Raw genomic sequence first — 15781 nt, 5'->3', positions numbered from 1 at the left:
CAAAAGACAGTCTAGAACATTCTTGGAAAAACAAAATATGCAAAGTGGCTTTTTGTGACAAAGCCTTCATGTACAGAAAGTTTCATTAGAATCTGTGAAGGTGCTGCCAACTCTGAATATGATTTGGCGCGAAATTCGTCTATATGTCGACGTTGAAACGTTAATAAATTTTAAATTAGTTTCTCAACTCAAAATCATTTCAAACCAAATTTTGCACTGGTTTTTCAGACCCACTAGGAAAATTTATTCTAGAGGAATTAGAAAATATATTTTATGAGGGAAGGGCGGTTTAGGGAAGGGTGGTGAGTGATGTGAGGGGGAGGGCCTCACCGTATCCCCCTAACTACGACCCTGTTAAAATACAGAAAACCTATGCAAGTAAAAAAATGGCCTTGACGATGTTCAGAGTGACTGCATAACCTTTCTATAGGAGAAAGGCAAAAATGTGAATTTGCTGTGTGTCCGTATTCTTAAACCCGTAACTCCGGAACCGGAACTCGGAATTTAATGAAATTCAATAGCAGCCTATGGGAACGTTGTACCCTTCATTTGAGATTGAGTTTGAAAAAATCGGTTCAGCCATTCCTGAGTAACCGATGTTCTTAATTTTGGTCACATACATACATACACACGCACACACACATACGCACAGACATTTGCCGAATTCGACGAACTGAATCGAATGGTACACGACAGACGGCCCTCCGGGCCGGGATTAATTTGGCGATGTTCAGAGTGATTGCATAACCTTTCTATAGGAGAAAGGCAAAAATAGTGTCACAAAGGGTTAAACAAAAGCAACACTCCCCACACTGTCGATTGTTCGGCGCTTGTTGCTTATGATAAGTGGTTTTTTTACAAACCGAGCATTTCCCAATTAATTCAACAAATGATAAATATATCATAAATTCTCGGTAGCCGGCTGCCCAGAGCAATAAATACATGATAGCACTGCTGAGAGGTGCATAGATCGTACCACTTATTAACTTGCCGTGGTAAACGAGGAGATGAAGAGGTATACACGGTCTCCATAACAACGTTCGTTACACTAACATTCCTTTTCTTCTCCGAATATGGTAAGGACGTGACCTACGCCGTTATTGGTGGTATTTTAAAATATAGAACGCTCGAAATTTGCACAATGAGAATGAATAGGTACTCCCAGGCCCCATTCGTTCTGGTCAATCACGGAGTAGCAAATACGAATTTTTCATACTCGAAGATGGCTGCTTTTTGAGGTTTTCTCAATTGAACCTTAAGATCCTCTCAAAAGTATCATTGCCAATTATAAAAGAGAAAATCACTTCAATCGGTGTTGTTTCATTATACGGCAACTAGCCGTGATCTATGTTATCAAATTTTGAAATCAAATGCAAATATTAGCACGCACACATGGATTTTCATGCCATTCCTGTTGAAAGCAACGAATACGTAGTACCAGTTTAACGAAGATGTTTCCTTTTTTTTATGGAAATCGCTGCTCCTCGAATAAACTAGCCTAATTCAATAACCATCCTATCCGGTAAACCTGAATCGGAACTTGTGCAGAGCGAGCGGACCAACGGACAGTTTCGGTCCGTAATGAATGATAATGAACTGACGGCAATGTGTGAATACGCGTGATACACCGTCGCGCCAGTCAGTGGCATGATAGTGCCGCCGTTGGTGGTAGTAGGCTGATGATTAATGCGATCGTTATCGATTCGGTTCGGTACCTATCAGACAATAATGAGAGCGCGTCAGTGGTTAGCGGTTGTGCCAGCGAGACCGCCCCATCGCCCGCAGTCTATCAATCCAATGGTACCGCGAGGGGAGGGGGGGCCTTCCACCCGTCAAATTAGCACGGTCAGCAATCCGCGCTACCGTGATTCATAACAGTGATTCGTCGGAAGTTATTCTTGCCGGCGGATAGTGGTCGTAGTTTTACGCGATGGAGAGATCTTTGTGGTTTTACTAAAGTATACCGCAAGCGGTAACCTACAGTTCGTTGAAAATATCTGAAGTGAAAGTTAAGTTCAAAAGGAACAGCGTGCCGCAAAAAGGAAAAACAAATTCTTTTAAAATTATTCCTTGCTATCACGCCCAACTGAAACTATCCTCTGGCATACCATTTTAACGTCTCATTGTTGTTTTGACAAATCATACGCGTTAATTTTGCAATCACTATCGCAGCAGGTATCGCACGACCTCCAACAGACCGTATCTTTAATTCAATCCAGCACGCGCAGATACCGCGCGCAGCCCAGATTCATTCATCAATCAAAACATTTCGCATGATTCCAGCTGTCACCTAGAAAATCTTTCAACAGCCGGTGGTCGGCTTGGGACGGAATGGAATGGCAAGGCTCGTCTCTTTTCATTCATCCGCCACTCGTCGTGTGGCAGTGAAAGCCTGAACATGAAGCATTTACCGCCGGCTAATCTCAGCTTCAGCCTCGTTGAAGCCCACTACGATATCCGCACTATGGATGGGCTTAAGGACAGCATAGCTTGTTGGATCTTGGATTAGGGGGTGGAGCTGCGCCACCACACCAGGCTAAATACTGCTTACGGTTCATATGCGCAAATTCTTTTTTTTTCTGCTCTTACCTTCTTTCGGTGCATAACTCGTGTTAAGAAATACACATAGCTCATAAAATGGGTTTGGCGAGGGCGGGTGTAGGAGGCGAAACTTTGTAGTAGATGACTGATGCCGGCTGGTTGATTGGTTCGTGAGTTATTTGCTACCACAACAAAACGGTTACTAATGGCTTCGGTACCCGGGTGAGAAGGAAAAGGCGCCCCCAAAAACTTTCACTTCATTCCTTCGCTGCTTAATTTTGCTGCGGCGCGCTGCTCGGACGGTGTTGTTTCTGCGCCACGTTAGACTTTTAGCAGATTGTTTTTTTCTGTCCCGTCATCGCATATTGGGACCACTCGCCTGTACGTAATACGCGGACAGCTATTAGCGATTTCTTTAATGAGCAGCTCTATCAGTTAATTAGCAGGCTCGGGAGGATGCAATCAGGTAGCGATTTTTATGAGGTTTTTGCGGGCTGGTGAAACTGTGATCGGTGGGAAAACCGATTGTACTGGTTGGCGAACTGTGACATGTTTTCGTAAATGTTTAGATGCTACATCTCAAGCTGTAAGGGCAATTGTTTCAAATATGACTGTGAGCCGTTGAACATATTTGTTTTAATTATCTATAAAAAATGTGACTGAATGACTCAATAGAACGTAATAATGTATATTTCCTATTTCTTTTTAGTCTTATTTATGATGATTTCATCCTTTAGTTCGTTCTTAGCAAATCGCGTTTATTGTACACGATCGATCAACGGTCTACAATGGGGTACAACATTTATCACTGGTTCAAGTTCCTAACATTTTTAAATGATTAAAAAGACAGAGCGTAACTGTTTACAACACACAAAAACGCTTTAACGCGCTTGCATCTCCGACCGCCGGTTTGAGCTCGTTCGGCACGTAATACTGTCGGAGCAGAGCGTTACACCGAACAGCTCTTATTTATCATATGTAGATTCAATTGATATCGGAGCTTACCCAAATAATGCAATAAGTTTTTGCATCATGGCCGAACATGAGTGGAAGTTCATTTCTGTTACAACTCTTTTGACTTCATAAGAAGGGTATGATTCGTTCTATAGCACATATGCCGAGCGTTAGACGTATTTTCTGTCTATGTTATCAACAGTCATATTGGTTGTAACAGTACAATTATCATGAGTTGAGGTCGTATATACCACTTGCATCAATAGTACTATATGGAAATAGCTTTTATAGCTTCGAGATTCGAAAGATGGGTTAAGGGGTTACAAACCTTTTTGCGAGAAAAGTTTGAAGAAATACTGCATTTCTGTAAAGGCATAAAGCAATGTTCTTATTGCATCAAAGTTACAGTACTTTGATAGTACAGTGAGGACCTGATTTTATCTACCCCCGAATTTATCAGGTTTTGTCAGCCTGATATGAAAATTAATAGTAGGTAGTTTGATGGGCTCTAGCAGACGACTGCTTTTGGGGTACTATCGAGAATGATGTCCAACAGCTCAAAGGTGTGCGCCAGTAGACGTAGGTTACTGGCAGGCGTTGCCGTATCTATCCTCAGGTACGGCGGCCCGTCATGGTCAAGAGCACTGAGGGTAACCAGTTACCTACAGAAACTGGAGAGCACCTACCGCGTGATGTGCCTCAGAGTGATATCTGCCTACCGCACGGTATCACACGATGCATCCTGCGTGATAGCGAGCATGATGCCAGTCGGGCTGGTCATTCGGGAAGATGAGGAGTGCTTTGAGCTACGTGGAAATAGGGGAGCCCGCGAGCGCACCAGGGCGACCTCGGTCGCCAGATGGCAGCGTGAATGGGACAACTCCTCGAAAGGTAGGTGGACTCACCGGCTGATACCTAGCATATCGAGCTGGGTGGGAAGACCCCATGGGGAAGTTCACTTCCACCTGACACAATTACTGTCAGGCCATGGCTGTTTCCGTCAGTACCTCCACAGGCTCGGGCACGCGGAGGTCCCAGTCTGCCCGGACTGCCCAGGTGTAGATGAAACTGCCGAACACATACTGTTCGTATGTCATCGGTTCGACGTCGAAAGAAGAGCAATGCTTGACGTCTGTGGCTGGGACACAACCCCTGATACCCTTATTCAGCGGATGTGTCAATCGGTGGAGAAGTGGAACGCAGTCTCGGCTGCTACCATCCAGATTGCCAGTAGGCTACAGGTAATCTGGCGAACCGAGCAACAGACGACGGGCACGGCTAACTAGTGATTGGTTAGCTGGAGCGAAAAAGGCCAAGCGCAAAATAAGAGAGTGAATGGTCTGTTCATGCCGAGGTAGGTTGGCGCAGCGAATGGCAACCGCGTAAGGGGTAAACCCAGCCACCCCGAAGCAAGACAGAAGAGTGAGTGTATAGGCGTATAAGTGGACTGCCTCATGCCAAGACGGGAGGGTCGTAGCGTAGTATGTTGGAACTAAGCTATCGATGCCTCATGGCGTGGCAGAGGAGTGAAAGGGTGAGCATCCAAGTCAGTCTCACACGACATGTTAAGGGTGAGCATAAAAGTCAGCCTCACAGGTTGGTAGAGGCTAGCACAAAAGTCAGCCTAGCAAGGAATGAAAAAGGTGAGCACAAAAGTCAGCCTCGCATGGTATGTCAGAAGTGGGGCCTAAGAAAAATGTCCCACATGGGATGCCAGAGGGAGTGACAAAGGTACAATAGAGTGGCACGATTGAGAGTGAATCAGGTGATAGGGTGAGCACCCAAGTCAGCCTCACATGGTATGGGTAGGGCGAGCACAAAAGTAAGCCTAGCAAGGAACGAGTAAGGTGAGCACACAAGTCAGCCTCGCATGGAACGTAAAAGGTGAGCACAAAAGTCAGCCTCATGTGGGAGTGTTTGAGAGTGAATCAAAGTGCGATTGAGAGAGCACCCAAGTAAGCCTCATACAGGATGTATGAACGCGTGAGTGAGAGTGAATGAGTACATTTAGTACAGCCATCCCCCCAGAAGTAATACCGAGAGGTAGTTCCTGGGAGGAATGATGGCGGAGCCCAATGGAGTTTAGTCGGTATTAATGGCTGGTCACCATTCGAGTCCGACACGCCCCCAGTGCACCCCGTGCGGTAGATTGGACCCTACCAATAGCACGTGTACTGGGCTAGGACATAAAGGTCTTCTCCATTGTAAAAAAAAAAAACCTGTTTTAATCCACCTAGCAGTGCCATTGTGCCTTTCTCATTTGTATAACCTATGGCACGGAGGCTTTTGATGTTCAACATAATTGTGGAAATGTTCATTACATTCTTAGTACACTTTGCACTTATACACAATGGCATGCCAGCCACGAACTTGATGAGCTACGTGTCGACGGTGAAACACTTGAAACAAAAAAATATCATACTCCATTAGCCTAATCAGCATTAGATCAATGTTATCTGCTTGCTAACTCATTTTGTCATGCGGGGGTGGGTATGTGAGGAGGGCGAAAGTCCCATGAACGAACGACTCCTCAGCTTAAATTGGTATGCTTTGTGATATAGTGGTGGTTTAAAGATGATGGGGTTGATGGGGAGGGGTATGAGGGCTGAGGGGTGATTTAAGGAGATTTTTAAGAGAGGTGAGTGAACGGTAGAGGGGAGGGGTGTAACCCCTCTCCTTAAACCATCAACTACGCCCCTGTTAAAATCCAGAAACCCTATGTGAGTCAAAAAAAATTGACCGGGATTAGGTTGACGTTTTTCAGAGTGATTGCATAACCTTTCTATATGAGAAAGGCAAAAATGTGCCAAAATCCAAAAAAGTGAATCGTAGTCAAATTTTTTTTTCGAGTTTGCATCAAATCTCGACGTTTCATGCACCTTGAACACATTTAGCATCAAAAATAAAAATTCAGTTTTTAATTTTTCCTATAGTTTATATGAGAAATTTCTGTGTGGCCGCACTCTGAAACCCGTAATTCCGGAACCAGAATTCCGATCGATCCAAAATTCAATAGCAGCCGATGGGAAGGTTGCACCTTTCATTTGAGACTAAGTTTGGGCAAATCGGTCCAGCCATCTCTGAGAAAAATGAGTGACATTATTTGACACATACGCACATACATACACACACACACACATACACACACATACACACACACATACACACACATACACACACACATACATACATACACACACACATACAGACTTTTTCCGATCTCGACGAACTGAGTCGAATGGGATATGACACTCGGCCCTCCGGGCCGGGATTAGGTTGACGTTTTTCAGAGTGATTGCATAACCTTTCTATATGAGAAAGGCAAAAACACGAACCAAGTTGAATTCGAGTAAATCTTTTCTTGAGCATATTTTTCTTATCTTAGATATCTGAAATATTCAAGGGGGTTTTCGGGGTCGCTGATTCTGATTCTGACGTCGAAAATGTAAAATTCAAAACAACGGATTTAATATGGCGACTGTGCTTTTGTAAATTGCATGTATTTTATATTAGCCTAAAAAGTCTTACAAGCGAAACAATAATTTTATTTATACCCTTTATGAACGTTAAAGTTTGTTTGAAGGTAAAAAGAGTGCGCAGAACGTCTTCTCGTATAAAAATCGTGTTACGATATGTTTAGATATGTTAAGATTTGACTGTAATATACACCCTAAGCGAAAAACTACAACTGTTATATTTGCCGTAAAACCGTTCAATCAAAACACCCAGCTCAACCGTCAATTCAAATGCTATATCGAATGCAAAAGGCCTTTCGCAAAGCGCCACAAAAAATACCGCAGCGAAAATATAGCACGAAACAGAGCGAACAAAAATCACTCACACAACCAACGAAGTATAACGATGGTGCTAGAAACCGCCTCAGCATTTATGCACTGCCGGCAAACGAAAAACGTACGCCGCAGAAGAAGGACGAACAAATTTCACTCTGTTCGTTTCCTAATCCGCAGTAGCGCGGCAAGTGATTTTGTGGTTTTTTTTCACGAGCACCAGCCGTCAGGGAATCAGTTCGGACTGGATTCACGGAGACCGGATTTAGTCCACCAGGCCTCAGAAGCGGTAAGAAAAATAAAGACGCAATAAAAACCAATATAAAGCTGTGAAATTTCCAGCATTCAAACGACGCTGTCTAAACTGGCTTGCTTCGAGTGGCACGAGACGACGAAAGTGCACGTGAACCACGCCAGGCTGGAAGCAACCAGAAAGAATCCGACAGAGGCAGATCGACTGGCGTTCCGCAATTACAGTGAGAGTGAAGACCCCTTCTTGAAGGGTGAGTAAGCAAAAAGAAAACGCAACGCGGAAGACTAACGGCATGTGCCCGATAGGGTCTTTTTTCTCCCATTGCTTTCTAGCATTCGGCAGTTCGTAGGACGGTCAAGGTCACAGAGCCAAAAGTTCGACGAAGGCGAGTTGGTGTTAAAAACGGAGGCTGGCTGGACTTCTGCTCGTGAACAAGGCGCATAATTGGAGTGCGGACGGATGGAAAAGGAAGCATAAAGGCTGCTAGTCGGCGAGAACGACGTACAGAAACGCCAACGTCGTACCGGAACGCGAACGACGCGCAGGAGCGTGGGCAATAGGAAAATGGCGGAATAGTGAGTAGTAAAATGTAAGAAGAGTGCAGTAGGAAGAAGAGAAAAGGCATGAGAAGAGGTTAGGGTGTAAGCATGGTGGAAGAGAGGAAGTAAGAAGAAAGAAGCCATGGTAGAGGCATAGTGGATAGGAGCAATCAAAGAGAAAGGAATAAGAAGAGGAAAAGTGAACATGGGTACAATATATGTTTATTGATTTGAGTAACACACATTCTTTTGATTTGAGTTGGTGCATTTTGTCCTTAGTGTTTGCGTTTGTATTCGCTTTTGGTAGTTCTGCTCTACCCGCTGAAGGACCTACGCAACACTGGCGCCCAACTAAAAATCCACAAAATTTGTACTACCGTTAGCGAAATTTTTAGTTTAGATTTATTAATTTGGTTTTGTGCTTGATTATCCTAGGAAGGATATTTTAAATTTAACCTTTACGCATAAATTCGAGATGGATTACACACATCTAACGAATGAAGAAATAGACTATGAGTTGGCACTACGTCATGTAGTCAACTTAGGTCGCACCTCACACCGAGGAAAGGTGATTCGCCTTAAGGCACTCACACAACAAGAGTCCTTAAGCGACATCATGCCTACTAGCTCTGAACATGTCATGAGTGCACAGGCCAACATTGAGGTCTGCCAAGCACAGCTGGATACACTGCACATTCAGGTGGATGCGGCAATCCGCTCAGTCAATACCGCGGATATGTACGAACTTCGATCGCGACTTGTACACTATCAAAATCGTTTGCGTTTGATAAATCCCCCGGTTGAACTTTCTGATATTCTCGCAGGGCTAATGGTACACGTGAATGATTTATTGAAAAATGTGATGGGAGTGTTACCAAACATAGTGCACAGTGAGCAAAGAGAAGAGGATGCTGAACAACCACCGATTGGAACGGGAGCCGTACGGAGGACCCCGAGATCGGAAGAAGGAGCTGTAGGAGGAGTCGACAGTTCTGCGATTTCTCAACCAGGACCATACGACCACACACCGCAATTACAGTTTCCTCCGCGAGTTTCATCGGACTCTGGCAGGCGAGGGCGAGAACGAGTCTCTTCAGTTTTTGGTTCACCGGAGATACAGCGTACCACAAGAAATGAAAACCGTACACCACCACCACCATACGAGGCTAATGGACAACAGGCCAGATTGCGAAGATTGAGGGAAGTTCAAGAAAACGAAGCACGTGCCAGACAGTTGCAGGTGCAGGAAGCGCGAGATAGAGAATATCAAGCAAGGGAAGATTACCACAGACTTCGTGATGAGCTCTTGGATCGTTTGCTGCGCCAAGAAAGGCCACCACCAGCACGAGCGGATGAAAGGAGGATGTTGAAAGCTATACATAACTGGCCCTTTAAATTTCGTGGGGAAAAAGATACCACCTCACTCAACGTTTTTTTGGACCGAGTGGAAACGTTCGCCAGGTCGGAGGGCATGAACGAGGACACATTGTTGAGCAGTGTCAAACATCTGCTACACGAAGATGCCCTTGATTGGTACGCTCGAGCGACATCACGAAATCTGCTACGGTCATGGGATGCTTTCAAGCGAGAAATTCGAAAAGAATTTCTACCAAGTGGATATTCTCAGATTCTTCGTTTGGAGGCCAGCTTTCGATTCCAGGGAGTCAGTGAATCGTTTTCCAAATACTATCGGGACATATCGGCACTTTTCCGATTTGTTGAGGCGCCTATTCCCGAAGAAGAAAAGTTCTTCACAGTCAAGAAAAACATGACAGCGGACTATGCAGCGATTGTGACAGCAGCAAGACCCCAATCGCTTGAGGAGATGGTGGAGATATGTACAAGCTACGACGAGACCAGAATGCTCCTGAATAGACAGCGTCGGGTACCAATTCCTCACAGTGCGCTACTGGAACCGAACTTTGCAACACCAGTATCCACAACCAAACTACTGCCGGGGCCACAGCAACCACCGCATCGCTTCAGTAGGATACACGCAGTAGAAATGGAACTAGCTGATGGAGAGTTGGGACCGCAACAATTCGTCTCGGAAGCACACGAAAGGTCAACGGAACAGGACGAGGAAGACGGGCGATACGACATGGATGAGCTACTCGAGCAAGTTAACGCACTCAAGATGACTCTGGAGAGAAAGGGTGCCAGAACTAACTCTATAATACAGAATCGTCCACATCAACAGTGGGCGAACAGTTTCAACCGATCGGGAACGCAGCAGATACGTGAAGAATTCAGGAATCGACCAGCACTGATGCAGCAACCACGGCAGCAAAACGTGATAAAACGAATTCAACAGTCGGATCAGCAACAAGGTTGGCATCGACAGCAATTCGATTCCCAACCAACGGACGAACAAAATACAGACAACCGAAGAAGCGATTGGCAACAGCAAAATCGGTATCAGCGACCGGAGCGGCCAAACGAACAGAAACCTGAATTACCGAATCATCAACGGATTGTAATCACTTGCTGGAACTGCGACGAAGACGGACACAGATTTATGGACTGCACGAAACCGCAGGCAATCCTATTCTGCTACCGATGTGGAAGGAAAGGCTATTCCTTGCGCAGTTGCTTCACATGCCGTACAGATGCGGTAAACTATCAGGCGGAGAACGAGCAGTAGAGGGGAGCAGCTCTCCGCAAAATTTTGAGGACCCTTCGGACATTCCAGAATTTAAAAACCTCAACTCAGTAATTATTAATCCCGGAAGCGACAATCGTCCTCACGCTGTAATCTCGGTGTTAGGTAAGGAGATCACAGCTCTGCTCGATAGCGGAGCAAACTGCTCATTGCTTGGTGGTAAACAGGTTCAGTTAGCTGAGGAGTATGGACTGAAGAAAGGGAACGTGACGGGCGGAATAAAAACAGCGGACGGCACTCGACACAGCATCACCGACTTTGTCTATCTACCCATCGTATATAACAACCGGAACGAAGTTCTCCCAGTACTGTTAGCTCCATCGATCGCAGATTGCGTCATATTGGGAATGAACTTTTGGGAGAAATTTGGAGTTCAGGCGGTTTGTTGTCGAGTTGAAGCAGAAAGCATCGAGCAATGCAACAAAGATCATGAAATGAAGGAACTGACGGTAGAGCAGAAAAAACGTCTGGAGCGAACAATAGCAAGGTTTCCAAGGGCACAGGAAGGCAAATTGGGCCGTACTACCCTGTACGAGCATCGTATCGAGGTGGGAGACGCACCACCAAAGAAGCAACGGCACTATCCGATGTCGCCCTATGTCTTGCAGGAGGTCAACCGAGAAATCGATCGCATGATTGCCCTAGATGTGATAGAAGAGGCGCGGTTCTCACCATGGAACAACCCCTTAGTTGCCGTTAAGAAAAAGACCGGACAATACCGTGTTTGCCTGGACGTCCGACACCTAAACTCTATTATGGTGAACGAAGGCTATCCAATTCCACAGATTGCGTCAATCACGAATAACCTTCGAAGCAGCAAATACATCTCGTCGATCGATCTAAAAGATGCGTTTTGGCAACTACCTCTACATCCAGTTTCGAGACCACTTACTGCGTTCACCGTACCATCCAGGGGTCATTTTCAGTTTAAAGTGGTACCTTTTGGATTGTGTACGGCAAGTCAGGCCCTCGCTCGGCTTATGACGCACATCTTCGCGGACATGGAGCCAAATGTCTTCCATTATCTTGATGATATTATCATCTGCTCAGAGACATTCGAAGAACACATAGCTCTGCTCGAAGAAGTGGCTCGGCGGCTGCAGCAAGCAAATCTAACGATCTCCGCTGAGAAATCCCTTTTCTGCAGGAAAAGGATGAAGTATCTCGGCTATGTGATCGATGAACAAGGATGGCGGGTAGATAATGAAAAGATAGAAGCCATTGCACAGTTCCCAACACCCACGACCAGAAAAGAAGTCCAGCGCTTTCTAGGCGTTTGTAACTGGTATCGACGGTTCATCGCTGGGTTCTCACAGTTAGCAGCTCCACTAACGGATCTCACCCGAACAAAGACCAAATTCCGGTGGACTCTGGAGGCGGAAAGAGCATTTCTCAAACTAAAAGCGGCTTTGGTATCCGCTCCGGTCTTGGCGATGCCGGATTACGAAATGCCTTTCGCGATTGCATGCGATGCCAGCGACACAGCGATCGGAGCAGTCCTGACGCAGGACATTAACGGTGAAGAACATCCGATCAGTTATTTTTCGCAGAAACTATCAGCATCGGAGAGAAAGTACTCGGTTACGGAACGGGAGTGTCTTGCAGTGATTCGTGCGATCGAGAAGTTTAGGGGCTATGTGGAAGGAGTTAAGTTCATTGTTCACTGCGATCACGCAGCTCTCAGCTATTTGAAGTCTATGAAAAATCCAACGGCTTTGATGAGCCGATGGTTACTACGGCTTAATGCATTTGATTTCGAGATCCGGTACAGAAAGGGTTCAATCAATGTGGTTCCAGATGCTCTCTCGAGAACGGTGGCCGAAGCAGTCTTCACGGCAGATCAAGCACAGGATCCATGGTACAAAAATCTGGTGGAGAAAGTGAAAACCGAAGGCGACAAATTTCCAGACTTCCGGATCGCCAATAACACGCTGTTCAAAAATTGTCGCAGTAAGAACGAAGTTGGAGCAGTTATTCACATGTGGAAGCAGATAGTTCCGAAGGAGGAAAGAACCCAATTGATCCGCAGATTTCACGACGAACCGACAGCAGCTCATTTGGGATTCTATAAGACCTGGCACAAATTGCAGGCCCATTACTATTGGCCGCGTATGCAGCAGGAGATTAGTGACTACGTGAAGAACTGCACTATCTGTAAGGCGTGCAAAGTTCCCAGTACAAGAATGATGCCGCAGATGGGTAATCCGAAGCCAGCAAAGATTCCGTGGGAGATGATCTCGGTAGACTTCGTCGGACCATTCACACGATCCAAGAGGGGAAACACGGTGCTACTCGTAGTGGTAGATTGGGTCAGCAAGTACGTGATCACCAAGCCATTGCGTACAGCAGATTCTAGGAAGATGGTAGAGTTTTTGGAGGAAGAAGTTTGCCTAAGGTTCTCTCGTCCACGACTGATACTCTCCGACAACGGCAAACAATTCGAGTCGATGCTCTTCAAATCGTGGCTGTCGCGGCACAGAATCGGTCACATGAAGACAGCATACTACTGTCCGCAAGTTAACAACGCGGAGCGGGTCAATCGCGTCGTCGTGACCTGTATTCGGGCATTACTGGACGGAGACCACCGCGAATGGGACGAGAATTTATCAGCCATCACTGCCGCAATAAATGCCGCCAAGCATGAAGCAACGGGAGTGAGTCCGCATGAGGCAAATTTTGGGCGGAATTTGCTGCTACACACGGATCTCTACACACAGCAAGATCTCAACACAGCAGAAGATCCCAACGTAGCACAGGACTTGAGACTATCAACGATACGACGGATACAGCAGCTCATTATACAACGCATCAGGAACAGCCACGAACGGTCGAAGCAACGCTACAATCTCCGCAAAAAGTCGATATCATTTAAGGTCGGGGATTTGGTTTGGCGGCGATCTTTTGTACTTTCCTCCAAGACCGATCAAATAAATAGCAAGCTTGAGCCGAAATTTCTTCCAGCAATCGTGAAGGAGATCCTAGGAACGAACCTGTACGTATTAGAGGACGTTTTGAACGGAAAGCAAGGCAGGTACCATGCGAAGGATATCAAAGCCGATTAAACGAACAAAGTCCAGCTATGTCCACAGGTTTAGCCTGTCAACAATGAGTTTGTTTGAGAGCTCCCAAAACACCGTTTGCCGATCGGGATAAATCGTGCTCTGTCAAGGTGTGGCGAGCAACAACATTTTTAACTACCTCCCCACCTTGACACTACTGGTAGCCACAGTTTACATCGTAGATCTGTCCCAGAAGGCCTAGGACAACTTGTAGTCGCAGCAAGAAGCTGTCGTGACGCAAGGGACGGGGTTGGACTTCTGCAAGCCAAAGGCAGATCTCGGCGGGAACTTTTAGCACCATTGGCTATTGGCAGAAGGATATGCATAAAAGCCTACAACAGGCACGCCGTTTTCGGGACGAGAGAAACCGTACAGCGAATGGAATAGATTTGAGCAGGAGAATGTAGTCGCCACAGCAGATCATCGCAAATCGGAACCATACCGGAGCAATACCGCACACATCTGCCAACACATCCTTCGCGCGTGGCAGAAAGAAGCAGCCACCTTAAAGCCTCTACGAGCCATCGCGTGGCGGATCATTGATGCATCTGCTGTCCATCAGCAAGCGCAACCGCGCGTGCCGTTCACGAATCGGGAGAAATCGTACCCTGCAGACTGGAAACGGGTTCCAGGGATCGCCGCTGCACATCAGTCGTACTCTGGCGAGTGGATCCTGAGTTCGACGACAAAGAGCAAGTCACGATTTTCGAAAGTATGTCAATAAGACTCGAATGCGTTCCCAAAGGTTAATGCTTGGGGGTCGTCATGAAATTCTCAGCCAAAAGTAACGCGATTCAGGGCGCGGTAAAACCCTTCCATTGGGCTCATGACGATTTAGTTGAGTAAATGCTTCTTTCTCAAGTACAATGCACAGACCAATATAAACCAATTTTGTCTTTGTCAAGATATGTAAATATAGCTTAATGTTTTGTGTCAGATTGTACCTATTTTAGTCAATTAAAATAGGTTAGAATCTAATTAGTACGCTACCCGTAGTTGGTTGGATTCGTGAAAGTTAAGACAAAGACTTTGGTCAGAAACGATTTGCGAGGTCCAATAAGGTTTGCCAGAATCAGCTGGCGGAGAATTATGAAGATATAGTAAGGCAAAGGTTAGTTAGTAGAAGATTTGGTGAGCCAACAAGGCTCGCGTATTAATTATGTTTTGGGATATAGCAAGAAGTTACTTGAGATCTGCTCAAGAATTCGTTTAGTGGACCGACTCGTTTCTGATCATCATCTTACGGGATGGAATATTTTTTGAATTTTTTATGAATCGTTTGATCATCGATTCATAAAAAATTTTGCGCTACGGTAGAGTTGTGTTACGATATGTTTAGATATGTTAAGATTTGACTGTAATATACACCCTAAGCGAAAAACTACAACTGTTATATTTGCCGTAAAACCGTTCAATCAAAACACCCAGCTCAACCGTCAATTCAAATGCTATATCGAATGCAAAAGGCCTTTCGCAAAGCGCCACAAAAAATACCGCAGCGAAAACATAGCACGAAACAGAGCGAACAAAAATCACTCACACAACCAACGAAGTATAACGATGGTGCTAGAAACCGCCTCAGCATTTATGCACTGCCGGCAAACGAAAAACGTACGCCGCAGAAGAAGGACGAACAAATTTCACTCTGTTCGTTTCCTAATCCGCAGTAGCGCGGCAAGTGATTTTGTGGTTTTTTTTTCACGAGCACCAGCCGTCAGGGAATCAGTTCGGACTGGATTCACGGAGACCGGATTTAGTCCACCAGGCCTCAGAAGCGGTAAGAAAAATAAAGACGCAATAAAAACCAATATAAAGCTGTGAAATTTCCAGCATTCAAACGACGCTGTCTAAACTGGCTTGCTTCGAGTGGCACGAGACGACGAAAGTGCACGTGAACCACGCCAGGCTGGAAGCAACCAGAAAGAATCCGACAGAGGCAGATCGACTGGCGTTCCGCAATTACAGTGAGAGTGAAGACCCCTTCT

General features: G+C 45.7%; 2 protein-coding genes across 10 annotated transcripts in view; one reads left to right on the top strand and one right to left on the bottom strand.

Moving 5' to 3' along the window:
- The window catches only part of LOC131691917 (serine/threonine-protein kinase N), a 272404-nt gene that overhangs the window by 122244 nt on the left and 134379 nt on the right, over positions 1-15781 (bottom strand). The gene's annotated exons all lie outside the window — the stretch shown is intronic.
- On the top strand, positions 7257-10856 carry LOC131691918 (uncharacterized). Of its 3 annotated transcripts, none has more exons than XM_058978676.1 (3): positions 7257-7572; positions 7626-7786; positions 7869-10856. In XM_058978676.1, exon 3 carries the CDS (start codon positions 8551-8553, stop codon positions 10717-10719), a length of 2169 nt encoding a protein of 722 aa, XP_058834659.1. In that variant the 5' UTR covers positions 7257-7572; positions 7626-7786; positions 7869-8550; the 3' UTR covers positions 10720-10856. The 3 variants fall into 3 exon arrangements, with proteins under 3 accessions (XP_058834659.1, XP_058834658.1, XP_058834657.1); XM_058978675.1 differs by having other exon boundaries at positions 7842-10856; XM_058978674.1 differs by having other exon boundaries at positions 7626-10856.

The sequence above is a fragment of the Topomyia yanbarensis genome, chromosome 3, assembly GCF_030247195.1.
Source record: "Topomyia yanbarensis strain Yona2022 chromosome 3, ASM3024719v1, whole genome shotgun sequence".
In the NCBI taxonomy this organism is placed as follows: Eukaryota; Metazoa; Arthropoda; class Insecta; order Diptera; family Culicidae; genus Topomyia; species Topomyia yanbarensis.
This window is presented reverse-complemented; position numbering and strand designations above follow the sequence as displayed.

Coding starts and splice junctions, on each gene's coding strand:
- LOC131691918 (XM_058978676.1), top strand. CDS start 8,551: ATGGATTACACACATCTAACGAATGAAGAAATAGACTATGAGTTGGCA.